Source organism: Suncus etruscus, chromosome 10 (assembly GCF_024139225.1).
Source record: "Suncus etruscus isolate mSunEtr1 chromosome 10, mSunEtr1.pri.cur, whole genome shotgun sequence".
Lineage (NCBI taxonomy): Eukaryota > Metazoa > Chordata > Mammalia > Eulipotyphla > Soricidae > Suncus > Suncus etruscus.
In genome coordinates, this window is record NC_064857.1 from 49,017,207 (window position 1) to 49,032,298 (window position 15,092).

At 59.9% G+C, this 15,092-nt stretch overlaps 2 protein-coding genes across 2 annotated transcripts; both read left to right on the plus strand.

Moving 5' to 3' along the window:
- The first annotated feature begins 2,429 nt into the window (after positions 1 to 2,429).
- Positions 2,430 to 7,241, plus strand: NPDC1 (neural proliferation, differentiation and control 1). Its single transcript, XM_049782583.1, has 9 exons — positions 2,430 to 2,639; positions 4,840 to 4,986; positions 5,458 to 5,547; positions 5,618 to 5,773; positions 5,986 to 6,052; positions 6,131 to 6,215; positions 6,309 to 6,388; positions 6,482 to 6,578; positions 6,954 to 7,241. The coding sequence occupies exons 1-9, from the start codon at positions 2,531 to 2,533 to the stop codon at positions 7,029 to 7,031; spliced, it is 909 nt and encodes a 302-aa protein (XP_049638540.1). The 5' UTR covers positions 2,430 to 2,530; the 3' UTR covers positions 7,032 to 7,241.
- A 2,330-nt stretch (positions 7,242 to 9,571) lies between these two features.
- On the plus strand, positions 9,572 to 11,730 carry FUT7 (fucosyltransferase 7). The gene is made up of 2 exons (XM_049782581.1): positions 9,572 to 10,615; positions 10,709 to 11,730. Exons 1-2 carry the CDS (start codon positions 10,603 to 10,605, stop codon positions 11,716 to 11,718), a joined length of 1,023 nt encoding a protein of 340 aa, XP_049638538.1. The 5' UTR covers positions 9,572 to 10,602; the 3' UTR covers positions 11,719 to 11,730.
- The last annotated feature ends 3,362 nt before the right edge of the window (positions 11,731 to 15,092 follow it).

Below are 15,092 nucleotides of genomic sequence, written 5' to 3' on the forward strand. Positions count from 1 at the left end.
TTGTTTTGGGCCAAACCTGGTGGCGCTCAGGGGTTACTCCTGGCTCTGCGCTCAGAAATTGCTCCTGGCAGGCTCTGGGGCCAATATGGGATGCCAAGGATTGAACCCGGGTCAGCCGGGTGTCCTGGGTCAGCCTCGTGCAAGGCAAATATCCTACTGCTGTGCTACCACTCCAGTTCCATGCCCTGGTTCTTTGGCCACATGGTGCCAGGTACCAGCCTGCCAAAGGTGTGGTCAAGTTGCCTCTCCCCCTCATCACCTCTCTCTTCTCTCTCTCTCTCTCTCTCTCTCTCTCTCTCTCTCTCTCTCTCTCTCTCTCTCTCTCTCTCTCTCTCTCTCTCTCTCTCTCTCTCTCTCTGCCAAGAGTTCAGCTACAGGGGCTGGAGCGATAGGTAGGGTAGCCTTACATGCAGCTGACCCAGGAAGGACCTGGTTTCAATCCCTGGCATCCCATATGGTACCCCGTGCCTGCTAGGAACGATTTCTAAGCACAGAGCCAGGAGTAACCCTTGAGCGTCACCAAACGTGGCCCCCAAAAAAATAGTCCAATTACATTTCTTTTGCTGTTTGTTTTTGGGACCACACCCGGCAGTGCTCAGGGATTACTACTGACTAAGCTCAAGAATCACTTCTGGGGCCCGGAGAGATAGCACAGCGGCGTTTGCCTTGCACGCAGCCGATTTAGGACCAAAGGTGGTTGGTTCGAATCCCGGTGTCCCATATGGTCCCCCGTGCCTGCCAGGAACTATTTCTTTTTTTTTTTTGGTTTTTGGGCCACACCCAGCGGTGCTCAGGGGTTACTCCTGGCTGTCTGCTCAGAAATAGCTCCTGGCAGGCATGGGGGACCATATGGGACACGGGACTCGAACCAACCACCTTTGGTCTTGGATCAGCTGCTTGCAAGGCAAACACTGCTGTGCTATCTCTCCGGGCCCGCCAGGAGCTATTTCTGAGCAGACAGCCAGGAGTAACCCCTAAGCACCCAAAAATCAAAAACCAAAAAAACAAACAAACAAACAAACAAAAAGAATCACTTCTGGCAGGCCCTGGGGGACCAATATGGGATGCTGGGGTGTCCTGGGTCAGCCTCGTGCAAAGCAAACATCCTACCACTGTGCTACCACTCCAGACCCATGCCCTGGCTCTTTGGCTGCACGGTGTCAGGATACCAGCCTGTCGAAGGTGTGGTCAAGTTGTCTCTCCCCGGCACCACTTCTATCTCTCTCAAAAGAGTTCAGCTACACTTCTTTTTCTGTTTGATTTTCTTTTGTTTGGGGGGGCACACCCAGCAGCACTCAGGGGTTACTCCTGACTGAGCTCAGGAATCACTCCTGGCAGGCAGGCCCTGGGGTTCCAATATGGGATGCTGAGGATCAAACCTGGGTTGGCCGATCGAGAATTAGAAAAGCCTTCCAGGACATCCGGTTGACCCGGGTTCAATCCTTGGCACCCCATATTGGCCCCCGAGCCTGCCAGAGATAAGATAGCATGGAGGTAAGGCATTTGCCTTTCATGCAAAAGGTCATTGGTTCGAATCCTGGCATCCCATATTGGCCCCCTGAGCCTGCCAGGAGTGATTTCTGAGCATAGAGCCAGGAGTGACCACTGAACGCTACCTGGTGTGACCTCCCCCAACAAAAAGAAAAGAAAAGAAAAGCAAAGCCTTCCAGGGGCCGGAGAGATAGCATGAAGGTAAGGCGTTTGCCTTTCATGCAGAAGGTCATCACTTCGAATCTGGATTCCATATGGTCCCCCCGTGCTTGCCAGGAGCAATTTCTGAGCATGGAGCCAGGAGTTTCCCCTGAACACTGCCGGGTGTGACCCAAAAATCACCCCCCCCCAAAAAAAAAAGAGAGAGAGAGAGAGAGAGAGAGAGAGAGAGAGAGAGAGAGAGAGAGAGAGAGAGAGAGAGAGAGAGAGAGAGAGAGAGAAAAGAAAAAAAAAGCCTTCCAGGCGGATGGGTACGGGGGGGGGGGCACACCCTTGGGCTGTAACAACTGGAGTCAGAGATTTATCCTGGACCCACAAAGCGAGCTTTCAGGCCTCCACCAGCCGGGTAGCTCTCTCCTGCCCCCTGGTGTCCTCGCGGAGCTCTCCCCGTCGGTCCAGGCACAGGGAAGGCGGAGTTGGCGCGCCTTGGGGGTCCCCGACCCAGCGCGGCCCTGTACCATCCAGCTGCGCCCCAGACTATGTGGGGTGTCGGGTGGGCCAGGGCCGGGGCTTGGCAGCCGCCAGGCCGCTCGAGGAAGCGCGTGCCGGGCCAGTCCACGGGGACCGGGAAGGGCTCCGGCCGCAGCCGCCCCGGGGCTCGAACCCTCGACCTCAGCGTAGGTGTTTGCGGGGCCGGGGGCGGGGACGCGGGCAGCGTGGTCCCGCCCCGCGGTGGAGCGCGCAGGCGTACTGTCACGCCCCTCGCCGCCGGGCCTGGCTCCTGGCTCCGCCGCTGCAGCGTCACCGGCCCCGCCGCCCCCGCACCGCCCGCGCCCGCGCCGCCCCGCACCTTGCCATGGTGCCCCGGAGGCGCTGAAGGATGGCGACGCCCATGCCGCCGCCCTGGCCGCCGCTCCTGCGGCTGCTGCTCCCGGGCTTGGTCCTCGGCGCCGCCCTGCGCGGGTCCGCCGCTGCCGCCGGCCTCCCGGGTGAGCGGGGCGCAGGCCGCGGGCCACCCGGGGAGGACCCGAGACCGCGGGACACGCATCTGGGCGGCGCCCCCGAGCCCCCAGCCCGCGCCTGGGATGCATCTTGCGTGTGTCGGCTCGGAGGCTCGCAGGCCGGCCTCCCTCGGTCCTGGGGTGACAGGTACCGGGGTGCCGGTCTTTGTCCCGGGGTTCCCCGCACCTGTCCGCTCCTGCGCCTCCTCCGGAGCCCGCGTCGTGAGAACCGCCCGGGTTGCTGCGGGTCCTTCTCGGAGCATCTTGGGGTGCGGGTAGCGGGGGCTGTCGCTTCGTTGCTTTCCTGGCTTTTGACAGCTGCTTGGCTGGGCCAGGACTGGCCCCAGCTCCCAGCCTGGGGATGTCCACCGCTCTCTGCTGAGAACTAGATCTGGCTGGGCCCCTCCTGGAGCCCCCAAATTGAGTGCCAGAACCTCGGGGTCCGAAATGCGCCCCTATCTAATATTCGGGAGTTCTCGGCAATAGTGGTGCCCCTTGCCCAGATATCTGACAGCGGGCAGAGGAGACGGACGTGGAGTCCTCAGGCTTGGACACTTGAAATTTGAGGGGGGTGGGAAGGGGCCTTGGGAGAGCAGAAGGAGGGGGCCAGGCCTCTGTGCTGACCTCGGGGTCCGGCAGAGCGAAGGGGGACAGGCCTTGCACGTGGCCCTATGGTGACAGCACTGTTCTTGCCATTTCGGGGGTTCTCCTAGGCCTGCACTCCCCTCTCATTCTGCCCTGCCCTGGCCTGAGGAGCAACCGCTGTACGGAGGGCCTAAGGCCCCTCTTCCCTTTACCCTGCTCCTTCCTGGGATACTCATGGCCTGGGGGTGCCGTTCCTTAGGCTGTGGTGTAGCCAGGGTGCCCACCTGTATCTGAGGGGATAGAAGGGTGTGTGGGGCTCCCCCAGATGTCAGGGCAGGGGTGGAGGTGGAGGCTATCCAGGACCAGCAGAGAGGGGCAAACTGGGGATGTGGGCAGCAGAGCCTGCCCCGTTGCTTTACCTGTGTTCCTCGGGTGGGGAGGACTGGCATAGCCCTGGGCAGCCCCTGGGCTGCGCCTGCCGGGAGGAGGCCTGGGCAGAGAGCCAGGTGCTCGCTCTCCAGCTGCTCTTGCTCCCAAGGCTGCCGCCCACACGTGGCTCCGAGAAGTGACCTCGGGGCTGGGCACCCGGAGGTGGAGGGACACCGCCCCATCTTTGGGGAGCGTCCACAGTTCTCAGCACCAGGCCAGGGTCTGCCCGGGGTCCCGTGGGGGCACAGGTTTAAAGTTTAACCAGCCCAGTTCCCAGTGGCACCAGTTACCAGCCAGTCTGCCCCAGAGGTTGCATCTGTCACCAAGGAGATGTCTAGGAGCTCTGCCTGTGTGCCCCGTCTCCTCCTGAGGCTGATGGGCTGGGCACAGAGGGAAGGTTCAGGCCGCACAGACATCCTACCCATCTCCCAGCCATGTCTGCAGAGCCATACCCTCCTGCCCCTGCATGGGGAAAGATATTGGTCAAGGGTAGAGACCCCACAGCTCAGCCAGGATTGGTAACAGGGCCACCTCGGGCAACCCTGATGTGGGGGGCAGCTGCGTAGTGACCTCAATTTCTCACGCTTTTGAGAGCAGCCTAGGATACTGGGCAGAGCCCCCAGATTGGAGAATGAGCTCTCGGGCAAGCATGACAGTCTTCTGGGCCCTGTGCCTGGGTCCCCTCCTGCTGCTCTGGAGCAGGGGTCCTCAAACTTTTTAAACAGGGGGCCAGTTCACTGTCCTTCAGACTGTTGGAGGGCCAGATTATAGTAAAAACAAAAATTATGAACAAATTTCTATGCACACTGCATATATCTTATTTAGAAGTGAAGAAACAAAATGGGAATAAATACAATATGTGGCCCTCGGGCCGTAGTTTGAGGACCATTGCTCTGGAGATACAATCTGGGGTCCATTCGCACCGAGGGTCTAGAGTGATTGTCTGGATAGAGGACCTGGCTGCTGGTCCTGGTTGGCTGCTGGGCAAGGGCTTTGTGGCCACAGTCAGGGCCAGTTCCTTCTCAGAGGTCCAGGATGTGCTTGTCTTCCTGGTTCTGCTTGCTGGCCCCGGGGTAAAGGAAGGACCTGCCCAGAACAATACCCGGAGCCAGTCAGGCATCCGCCAGCAGGGAGGGACCCACTGTGACCTGTGCTGCTCTCTGCTTCTCCTCAGATGGTTCCACCTGTCCCAGGAGCCTGGACTGTGCCCTGCAGCGGCGGGCACGGTGCCCTCCTGGTGCCCACATGTGCGGGCCATGCCTCGACCCCTTCCAGGAGGATGGGCATGGGGTCTGCGTGCCCAGGCCTCACTGGCCACCGGGTAGGAGGGGCCCCTCCATCTCTCAGCTGCCCGGGGGATCCAGGATTCCCAGGGACCAAAACAGAGCCTGGGTCAGAGCCCTTCTGTCTTGGCTCCATGATGTCTGTCCCAGGGTGGGGTGGCATGAGCAACCGGGGTGACACTGGCATGAGAGGCATTTGCCAGGGCCTGAGCCTCAGAGTCAGGCAGAGTTGGGGGCCCAGAACTCTGTACTGACCTCGGGTTCCTACAGAGCAAGACCCTGCATTGCCCCCTGGGGTGATGGCTCTGCTCCTGCCATGTCCTGTTAGGGGTCTCCTCTGGCCTGCACCCCTTCTCTCCTGCTGGGCCCTGCCCTGAGGAGTGAATGCCCTGTATGGTGGCTGTGGCTCCCTTCCTGTAGGGTCCAGGCCTAGGGTGCTGGACCTTAGACCTCAGCATGGGGTAGCCAGGCAGAACATGGAGCCCTGCCTGAGCCCACTTTCCTCCCAGGGGACGTCCCCCCGCAGCAGCACCTGGAGGATGAGATCGACTTCCTGGCCCAGAAGCTGGCTCTGCAGGAGGACAGACACCCCCAGCCCGGTGAGACCCGGTCCCTGACATATCCCCCACTCACCAGAACCCATGCCTCTGACTGCCCTTCTCTTCGCAGCTGCCACCCTGGGGCTGTCAAAGCCCAGCCTGCCCCCCACTCGGGGGACCCCTGCACCCACATCCCATAGTTCCCAGGGCCCCAGCAAGGCTTCAGGACCAGTGCACATGGCCCCCCTACGGCCGGGGGACCACCATGGCCTTGGCTTGGTCCTAGGTAGGTGAGGCAGCTGGGGAGGGGGTGGGAGGTGGGGCCTTGGAGGTGGGTGGGCAGGTCTCTGGAGATGGGGTGATGGTGGGGGGACTGGAAATGAGCTGGGCTATGAAGGGGTGGAGTGAGGTCAGGGTGGTTGGAAGGAATGGACCGGGGGTGATCTGAGGGGCCAACCCTACCCCATCGCCCCCTCTGACTGAGTGCTCCACCTTCAGTGCTCATCCTGGCCTGCTCCGTGGCAGGTGCTGCTGTCTTGGCCGTGGCCGCGCTCTGCTGGTGCCGGTGCGTGTGTGGGGCATGTGGGGTGCGTCCTGGGGGTGTGGGGGCGGCCTCAGGGCTCAGGCTCCGTCTCCCCCCCAGGCTGCAGAGAGAGCTCCGCCTGACGCAGAAAGTGGACTACGTGGTTCCCCTGGCCCCCGGTGGCCCCACTGCCCCCAGCGCCTCGGTGGGTGCCTGCCCCTCGCCCCCGGCCCCTCGACCGCCCCTGCCCGCCCCCGCGTGGCCTTCCCCGAGCCCCCCGCCACCCTCCTGCCCACAGCCCGGGGACCAGCGGCTGGCACGCAATGCCGAGATGTACCACTACCAGCACCAGAGGCAGCAGCTGCGGTGCCTGCAGCGGTGAGTGGCTCAGCGACCCCCACCTGCCCCCTGCCCCCCCCCTCAGTGTGCCAGGACCCCTGGCACCAGTACCAGCTGTGCCCCCACCCCCAGGCACAAAGAACCGCCCAGGGAGCCTGGGGCAGCCTCCTCGGACGAGGAAAACGAAGACGGGGACTTCACAGTCTACGAGTGCCCAGGCCTGGCCCCGGTGAGTGCCAGGGCGCGCGGATCTCTCCCAGGCTGGGCCCTTCACTCTGAGTGAGTGGGAGGGTGTCACTGCATCCCCAGGCTGGGCCCCTCAGGGGCTCTGCACCTCGGGTGACTGGAGGGTGCTCCGGTGTCACTGCACCCCCAGACCTAGTGCCTGTGAGTGGGCAGGTACATGAGTCTCACTACTCCTCAGGCTGGGCCCTTTGGGGGTCTTTGCTCCCCTGGTAAGTGGGCAGGTGCTCAGGTGTCACTGTGTCCTCAGGCCTGATTCCTTAGGCGTCTCACTGCACCCCCAGACCTAGTCCCTGTGAGTGAGCAGGTATGTGGGTCTCGTTGCGGCCCCCAGACCTAAAATCCGCCTTGGCCTTTACAGACAGGAGAGATGGAAGTGCGGAATCCGCTGTTCGACCACGCTTCGCTGTCCGCGCCCCTGCCAGGCTCAACGCAGTGACCAAGGTCCCAACCACTGGGCAAGAAGAGGCTGCAGTTTGGGGGGGGGCTCCCTCCCATGCCTAGGACCCCTGCTGAGAGACCCCTGCTACTTCCTCCTGGTGCCTGTCTTCCAGCGGATGCACCCCCAAAATCTGGAGCTGGGGTGGCTGGAGAATGGGAACAGGTGGGGGACCGAGACCAGCCAATTAAAATACATTTCAAACCTGGAGCTGGGTGTGCTACAGGGCTCCCACCCCAGGGAGGGCGTCTCTGCCCTGCTGGGACACCCCTGGCACTGGTCACAGCCCCTTTGTCCCCCCACTTCCACTTGAGCGATTGGGTGCCCAAGGGGAGTGGCCAGCGGACTGAGCGCTGAGGTATCCCCGGTGGCCAGCAGAGGGTGCCAAGGGCCTGAGTGTGTGGGAGGGACAGGAGGGCAGGAACTGGGCAGTGCTTGGACTCCCCAGTCTTTGGGGCCATGCAGGTTCCTGGGGCTGGGTCGCGTCGGGGGAACAGCTGAGCAGAGGCACTGGTGATTGAGTAGCCTGAGGGGTAGAGGCACCTGAACATCGGAGAGAAGAGGCTGGTGGGGCGTGGGCACTGGGGAAGGATGTTCCCCACAGCAGGCCTGGTGAGTACAAGACTTTGGGTAGGGGCCTGTGAGGTGGCGCTAGAAGTAAGGTGTCTGCCTTGCAAGCGCTAGCCAAGGAAGGACCTCGGTTCGATCCCCTGGCATCCCATATGGTCCCCCCAAGCCAGGGGCAATTTCTGAGCGCTTAGCCAGGAGTAACCCCTGTGCGTCAAACGGGTGTGGCCCAAAAAACCAAAAAAAAAAAAAAAAAGACTTTTGGTAGCTTCCCAGGGCGCCCCATGGGCAGATACTTGGCTTCCATCACAGGGCTCTGAGTGAGGACAGGGCCTGTGTCCACGTCCATTCTCGCTGGTCCCAAGCCACTGCAGAAGAACTGGGGAGCAGGAGGTGTTCCTGCAGGGCAGTGCTGGGTCCGACATTGCTCACAGCTGTGTCCTCTGCCACTTGTCTCTGCCCTGCTGCTCAGTCCCTCCCACCACCACCACCCTGGGGAACAATAAGGTGTCCACTCTGCCTGGCCCAGGGGGACTCTGAGACCCCACTTCTTGGTGAGGGACCCAAAGGCTCCCCAGCTCCTCAACCCTGCACTGAGTTTTATCCTGTGCTTCTGCTTTTGTTTTCAGGCCACACCTGGTGGCGATCAGATCAGGGATTACTCCTGGCTCTGCTCTCAGAAGTCACTTCTCTTGTTTGTTTTGTTTTGGGGGCCACACTCTGTGGTTACTCCTGGCTCTGCACTCAGAAATCTCTCCTGGCATGCTCCAGGGACCATATAGGATGCTGGGGATCGAACCTGGGTGCATCTCTAGGTTGGCCGCATGCAAGGCAAACACCATACCACTGTGCTATCACTCCGATCCCTCAGGGGTCACTCCTGGTGGGCTCAGGGGACCTTTTAGGATGCCCAAGACCAAACGGGCTGGCCTTGCACAGCAACCACCCTTCCAGCTCCTCCTCCTACCCCTTTTTTGTCTCCTATGGAAGGAGCTGCCCTCAGCCTTTCCCCCTCCCTCTTCCTCCCCCTCCCTGGCCCTAGCAAACTGGGGTGATGCCCTCCTTTAGGAACTGCTTCAGCCTAACACCACCAGATATGGATCAGTGGGTGACTGTCCCTTCTCAAGGGGGAAGCCCCACCCATCCCAGCCAGCCCAGAAGAACCGAGTGGGGGCAGTGTTGTGCCGCACACTCTCCTCCTGGGCTCTGGCCTGAGTGGCCCCTGAGTTGTGCCCCCACCTGCCAGTGTCTGCAATTCCTTCCATAGAGCCCCACAAGGAGACAGTCTGGTTCCATCTGGATGGGAGCAAGTCCCACCAACCAGGGGGTGTCCGCACCGTGGCTGGGACAACAGTCAGTGGGCCTGTGGCCAGTCAGAGCTGCAGGGAGGCAGCTGGGTGCTCCCTGGCCCCTACATGGTGCTCTGGGCTGGGGTAATAAGCCCACAGAGAGCAACAGGATGAGGCCGTTTACCTACTTTCCCTTTGACTCACCCCTGCTCGCTTGCCTGCCGGCTTTTCCGTTTATCTCCTTTCAATCTGAACCAATTTTGGTGGTTCCCAGCTAGCTGATTCTCACGTGGAGGAGAGAGGGCAGAGGGTGTGGGGTGAACCTGCCGCACAAATGGGAGGATTCAAGGCTCTTGAGTGAGCATGGAGATGGGCATGGGGCTTCTTACTTATATATTTTTTGGGGGGGGTGTTACACCTGGCAGTGCTCAGGGGTTACTCCTTGCTCTGCACTCAGAAATCGCTCCTAGCAGGTTTGGGGGACCATATGGGATGTCAGGAATTGAACTCGGATCTGTCCTGGGTCAACCACGTGCAAGGCAAACACCCTACCGCTGTGCTATCTCTCCGGCCCAAGGGGCTGCTCCTTCTTGTGGGCCCCAAAGCTCGTGGTGGCATGGGAGCCTGTGTGGAGAGACAAGGACGTGGGTTGCACCAAACAGGGCTGAATGAGGAGGGCCTGGAAGCCTGGGCTTCTGGCCGCTATCACAGATGGTGCAGCTGGGAGTGGGGCCTGGCCCCAAATAATTGCACAAGTCCCCGACGCCACCACTACCTTGTGGAAAGGAGCCCATCTGCCCTTCTGCCCCTTCTGCTGTGATGATCTCCAGCCCCAGGCCAGTAGCTGCCAAAGGATGCAGAAAAATAGGAAGGACTAGCCAGGCCTGGGGAGACCCACAGAAGCCCCAAGAGCTGCTGTTTCCAGCCAGGGCAATCCAAGGATGGGCATGAGGCTGGGGGCCAGATCAGGAGGCTGAGGACCAGCCATAGCTTCTGCCCTACTCAGTCATGGAAAGGGGAAGTGGCCCAGCTATGGGGGCCTCTACATTTCCTGTGGAGGATACCAGCCCTCAACCCCTCCCTGCCAGACACCCCTGGCTCTTTCCCTTTCCACCCTGGGGAGCCCCTGCCCACCCTCTGGGGCTGTAAGCCTGGATCGAGAGCCCTGGGGCTGCGTGACCATGGTCCTGATTTCGCTTACTTGGAACCTACAAGCCTAGAAAGAAGGTTCAGCCCGGGGCCAGCAAGTGTCTGCTACTGTGGGGGTTGCTGTGGACAGACCGCCGAGGGCTTCAAGACAGACAGGCCAACAGAGAGAGCCCTTGGAATCTGAATCTGGGGTGAGCAGGGTGGGGAGGCCTGTGGGATGTCGTGAGCCACTGGCCCTGAGCACCTGTGTCCATGGTCAGGGTCAGGGTGTGCAGGCTGAGTCCCCTAGAGCCTGGGTGGCCCCCAGCACCCATCTATGTCTGCTGCTGCCCATGTGCTGGCCGGACCTGAACCTCTACCCCAGGTGTGAAGTCAGCTGAGGATAGTGGTTGCTGCTGCCCAAAGCCACCTCCAGGGTGGGTGGGGGGAGGAACAGAAGGTTCCCCCACTTTCCTGGCCAGGGCGGATAAGAGGTGGGGTGGAGACAGGCGAGCTGTGATTTCAGAGCATCCTGAGGTGAAGGTGGCTGAGATTCAGAGCCCGGGCTGTGGGGCGGCAGATTCTCAATGCACCTTGCTGGTGAGTGGCCTCCTGGGAGCGCTAGTGGTGGTGGTGGTGGTGGGGCCTAAGCACCACACACATGCGGCACACTTTCCTCCCTCTCCTGTGCAGGGTGCAGCCTGGCCCGAAGGTTTGGGGCCCTGGGGAGCCTGACTTGTGCAGCCCTGCTGGGGGCCTTCTGGCTCCTACAGCTGCTCAGGCCGGGCCCCAGGGCAACACCCCCAGCCCCACTCACCATCCTGGTCTGGCACTGGCCCTTCAGCCAGCAGCCCCCCGACCTGCCACGGGACACGTGTGCCCGTTTTGGCGTGGCCCACTGCCACCTGAGTACCAACCGCAGCTTGCTGGGCCAGGCCGATGCCGTGGTCTTCCATCACCGGGAGCTGCAGTCCCAGCTGGCCCACCTGCCCCTGGCTGCACGCCCACCAGGCCAGCCCTGGGTGTGGGCATCCCTGGAGTCCCCCAGCTACACGCGGGGCTTGGGTCGCCTCAGTGGCATCTTCAACTGGGTGCTGAGCTACCGGCGGGACGCTGACATCTCTGTGCCCTATGGCCATTTGGAGCCCCGCCGGGGCCCACCGCCACCCCTGCCCCCCAAGAGTGGGCTGGCAGTGTGGGTGGTGGGCAACTTCCAGGAGCGGCAGCAGCGTGCTCGGCTTTTTCGGCAGCTGGAGCCGCACCTTAGGGTGGACTTGTTCGGCCGTGCCACCCGACGGCCGCTGTGCGCTGGCTGCCTGCTGCCCACGGTGTCCCGCTATCTTTTCTACTTGGCCTTCGAGAACTCCCAGCACCGAGACTACATCACAGAGAAGTTCTGGCACAACGCGCTAATGGCCGGCACAGTGCCCGTGGTGCTGGGCCCCCCTCGGGCCACCTATGAGACCTTTGTCCCTCCGGACGCCTTCATACACGTGAATGACTTTGATTCAGCCCGCGAGCTGGCCTCCTTCCTCGCCGGCATGAACCAGAGCAGCTACCGCCGCTACTTCACTTGGCGACATCGGTTCCAGGTCCGGCTCATCAATGACTGGAGGGAGCGTTTCTGCACCATCTGCAAGCGCTTCCCTCACCTGCCCCAGGGCCAGGTGTACCAGGACTTGGAGGGCTGGTTCCGGGCCTGAGCACCCCTGTTCACCTCCACCCAAGTAGAGCCTGTGGGTGAAACTCAGGGTGGTGTCGACTCACACCCTGGTCCCTGCTGCAACTCTGACTGACATTAAAGGCAGACAGGGGCCGGAGCGGTGGCACAAAGTGTAAGGTGTCTGCCTTGCCTTGGCTAGCCTCAGACAGGCCCAGCGTCCCATATGGTCCCCAAGCCAGGAGCGATTTCTGTGCACATAGCCAGGAGTAACCCCTGAGCGTCACCGAGTGTGGCCCAAAAACTAAAAACAAACAAACAAATAAAGGCAAAGCATAAGGTGCATTCTGGGCTGGCTTCTTGGAGGAGAAGGTTGAGTGTGGGGCGGGGGAGGCAAGCAGGTGGGAGCATGGGAGGGTCCATTCAGGGAAAGTTAATGGAATGTGACTAGCTGAGGGCTGATGGATGCGAGTCTGCTACGGCCTCCTGCACACACACCACGGCTCAGCTGATCCAGGACATGGGCTGGGAAAGGTTGGAGTCAGGACTCGGAAGGTTTGTGCTGTGTGTGTGTCTCTGAACACCTTGGCACAGGCTTCCCTGCGGCAGGGCTGCTTGCCCAGGACTCCGCCGTCTGTGCTCCATACAAGGGTATTTGTGGAGCAGAGACCATCAATCACGAAGCCAAAGATGCAGTGAGAGAGTGACTTAGGCCCAGTAGGCCCCCACTGCCCCCACCTCACGCCTGCCATGTGCTGTGGCATCACTCCCTTTGTCTGAGACTCCTGCCCTGTCCAATCTCCTGCTCTGCCCTTCTGCTTCCCTCTGGTCAAGGTGACCTTTTGCATGAGCTGATGACCAGTCTTGGGACTGCTCTGACCAGGCCCTGTCCTGTCCAGGTGTGGTTGGTGGCTGGTGCAACAGGAAGTGAGTGGCTGGTGGAAAAGGCGTGTGTGACTTCCGGCCCTGGCTCCTCTCCCCAGGCCTATGGGGTAGGGGGAAGGAAGTGCCTTGCAATGTGTGGACAACCGGGGAGGGGGTTGTTTCCACTCCCCCCCCAATCTGCCATTCAATTTTGGGCGTGTCCCACCTATGTGCTTTCCTCTCTGCTGTTTTTTGTTTGTTTGTTTGTTTTTGATTTTGAGCTATACCCAGTGACCCTCAGGAGTTACTCCTGGCAGGCTTAGAATACCATAATGGGGGGCCGGAGAGATAGCACAGCGGCGTTTGCCTTGCAAGCAGCCAATCCAGGACCTAAGGTGGTTGGTTCGAATCCCGGCGTCCCATATGATCCCTGGTGTCTGCCAGGAGCCAGGAGCTATTTCTGAGCAGATAGCCAGGAATAACCCCTGAGTGCCACCGGGTGTGGCCAAAAAGAAAAAAGAAAAAAAAAAAAAGAATACCATAATGGGGGACCGGAGAGATAGCATGGAGGTAGGCGTTTGCCTTTCATGCAGAAGGATATGGTTCAAATCCCGGCATCCCATATGGTCCACTGTGCCTGCCAGGAGTGATTTCTGAGCATAGAGCCAGGAGTAACCCCTGAGCGCTGCCGGGTGTTATAACCCCAAAAAACAAAACAAAAAGAATACCATAATAAATCCTGGAGATTGAATATGGGTTGATTGCGTGCAAGGCAAACACCCTTCCTTATTTTTGTGTGTTTTTTGTTTGTTTATTTGTTTTTTTGCTTTTGGGCCACACCCAGCAGTGATGCTCAGTGGTTACTCCTGGCTCTGTGCTCAGAAATAGCTCCTGGCAGTCTTGGGGAACCATATGGGATGCTGGGAGTCGAACCTGGGTTCGTCCCAGTTTGACCTCACGCAAAGCAAATGCCCTCCCCACTGTGCTATCGCTCTTGGCCCCCTTTTTTCTTTTTGTTTTAGGTTTTTTTTTTATTTATTTTTATTTTTTGGCCACACCCAACAGTGTCAGGGCTTACTCCTGGCTCTGTACTCAGGAATCACTCCTGTTGCTTCTTGAGAACTATATGGAATGTCAGTAATCAAACCGGGGTCAGCTGCATGCAAGGCAAGTAGTCTACACATTGTACTATCTCTCTGTCCCCTATTTATTTGTTTTTAGGAAGGAACTACATTTGGCTTACTCTCAGTCTCCCAAGATTCCTAATAGACTCAGGGAACCCTACGGGTTGCGGGGGTGGAGAAACCTGGGTTAGCAGTGCAAGAACAGTGCTTACCTCTCTGGTCAACTCCAGTAAACTCTTGGAGTCTGGGACAACCCCCATCAGCCCCACTGCTAAGGGGGTCCCGGTCAGAAAATGCCTGTTGGGGCTCTGAGGGCTCAGTGCTATCAAAGTGGGGCTTCCTGCTGCCAAGCCAGCAAGCATTGCAGGAGATACTCAACATGGCTCTGCCATTCATCCAAAGAGACTCCTCAGGCCACGAGCACCCATGGACATCTCTGCAGAAGGATGGGGCAGACTTGGTTGTACTTGGAAAAGCACTGTGCAGGGGAGAAGGAAGTGGGCTCTGAGGGCTGGGGTGGGACAGGTAGGAGGTTTGGGCAGAAGGTGGTCCAGTGGTCCAGCACCAAGAAAACCTAGCTGCTGAGAGAGAGCACAGGGGTACGAGGCAGTGGGCTCTGCACTCAGGACCTCTGGCCCTCATCTGTACCTACATAGCTCCCAGCACCACCCAGCCTGAGCATAGCTGTGTGTGGCTCAAAATCAAAGAAGCAAACATCAACACTCAGATACACTAGGGCCTCCGGAGCGATGGTGCATCAGGAGGGCTCTTGCTTCCCACGTAGCCCACCCAGTTTGGACGTCAGCATTCCATAGCTGGTCAGGAATGATTCTTGAGCATAGTGCCAGGAGTAGTAACCCCTGTGCACCGCTGGGTGTGGTCAAAAAACAAAAACAACAAAAACAAAAACAGGAGCCAGAGCCTGAGCAAAGAGGGGAGAAAAAAAAAAGCCTTGCACAGAGTCGACTGGGGTTTGATCCCCAGCATTCCAGGATTCCAGGATGCCTAGCCTGCCAGGATTGATTTCTGATTGCAGAGCTAGAAGTAACACCAGAGTGCCGCAGGGTGCGGCCAAACCCCCCCCCCAAAAAAAAAAACCCAAAGCAAAATAAGTAAACAAGAACAACAAAAACAAGGAAACAAAAAGACCTCGCTGTCTCCTCCTGGTCCCCAGATGGCGCCCCCTGGCGGGCACAGCGAACACTGCACTTGAAGGAGGCCGAGGGCGAAGCCACGTCCAGGGGCGGGGCCACCTAAAGACCACGCCCACAAACCTCTGGCAGGCCCCGCCCCTCCCTCAGGTCCCTTCCCTCAGGCCCCGCCTCTTCACGCAGGCCCCGCTCCCCCGACAGGTCCCGTCTCTCAGGCCCCGCCCCTCCCGCTCATCAGACCCCGCCTCTTCACACAGGCCCCGCCTCTTTGTACAGGT

What these genes read in the sequence shown, in the direction of transcription:
- NPDC1 (XM_049782583.1), top strand. Translation starts at nt 2,531, where the DNA reads ATGGCGACGCCCATGCCGCCGCCCTGGCCGCCGCTCCTGCGGCTGCTG. An exon ending in TGGCCTTGGCTTGGTCCTAG is followed by an intron (nt 5,774 to 5,985) that starts GTAGGTGAGGCA and finishes CTCCACCTTCAG; the next exon opens with TGCTCATCCTGGCCTGCTCC. An exon ending in CAGCTGCGGTGCCTGCAGCG is followed by an intron (nt 6,389 to 6,481) that starts GTGAGTGGCTCA and finishes CCCCACCCCCAG; the next exon opens with GCACAAAGAACCGCCCAGGG.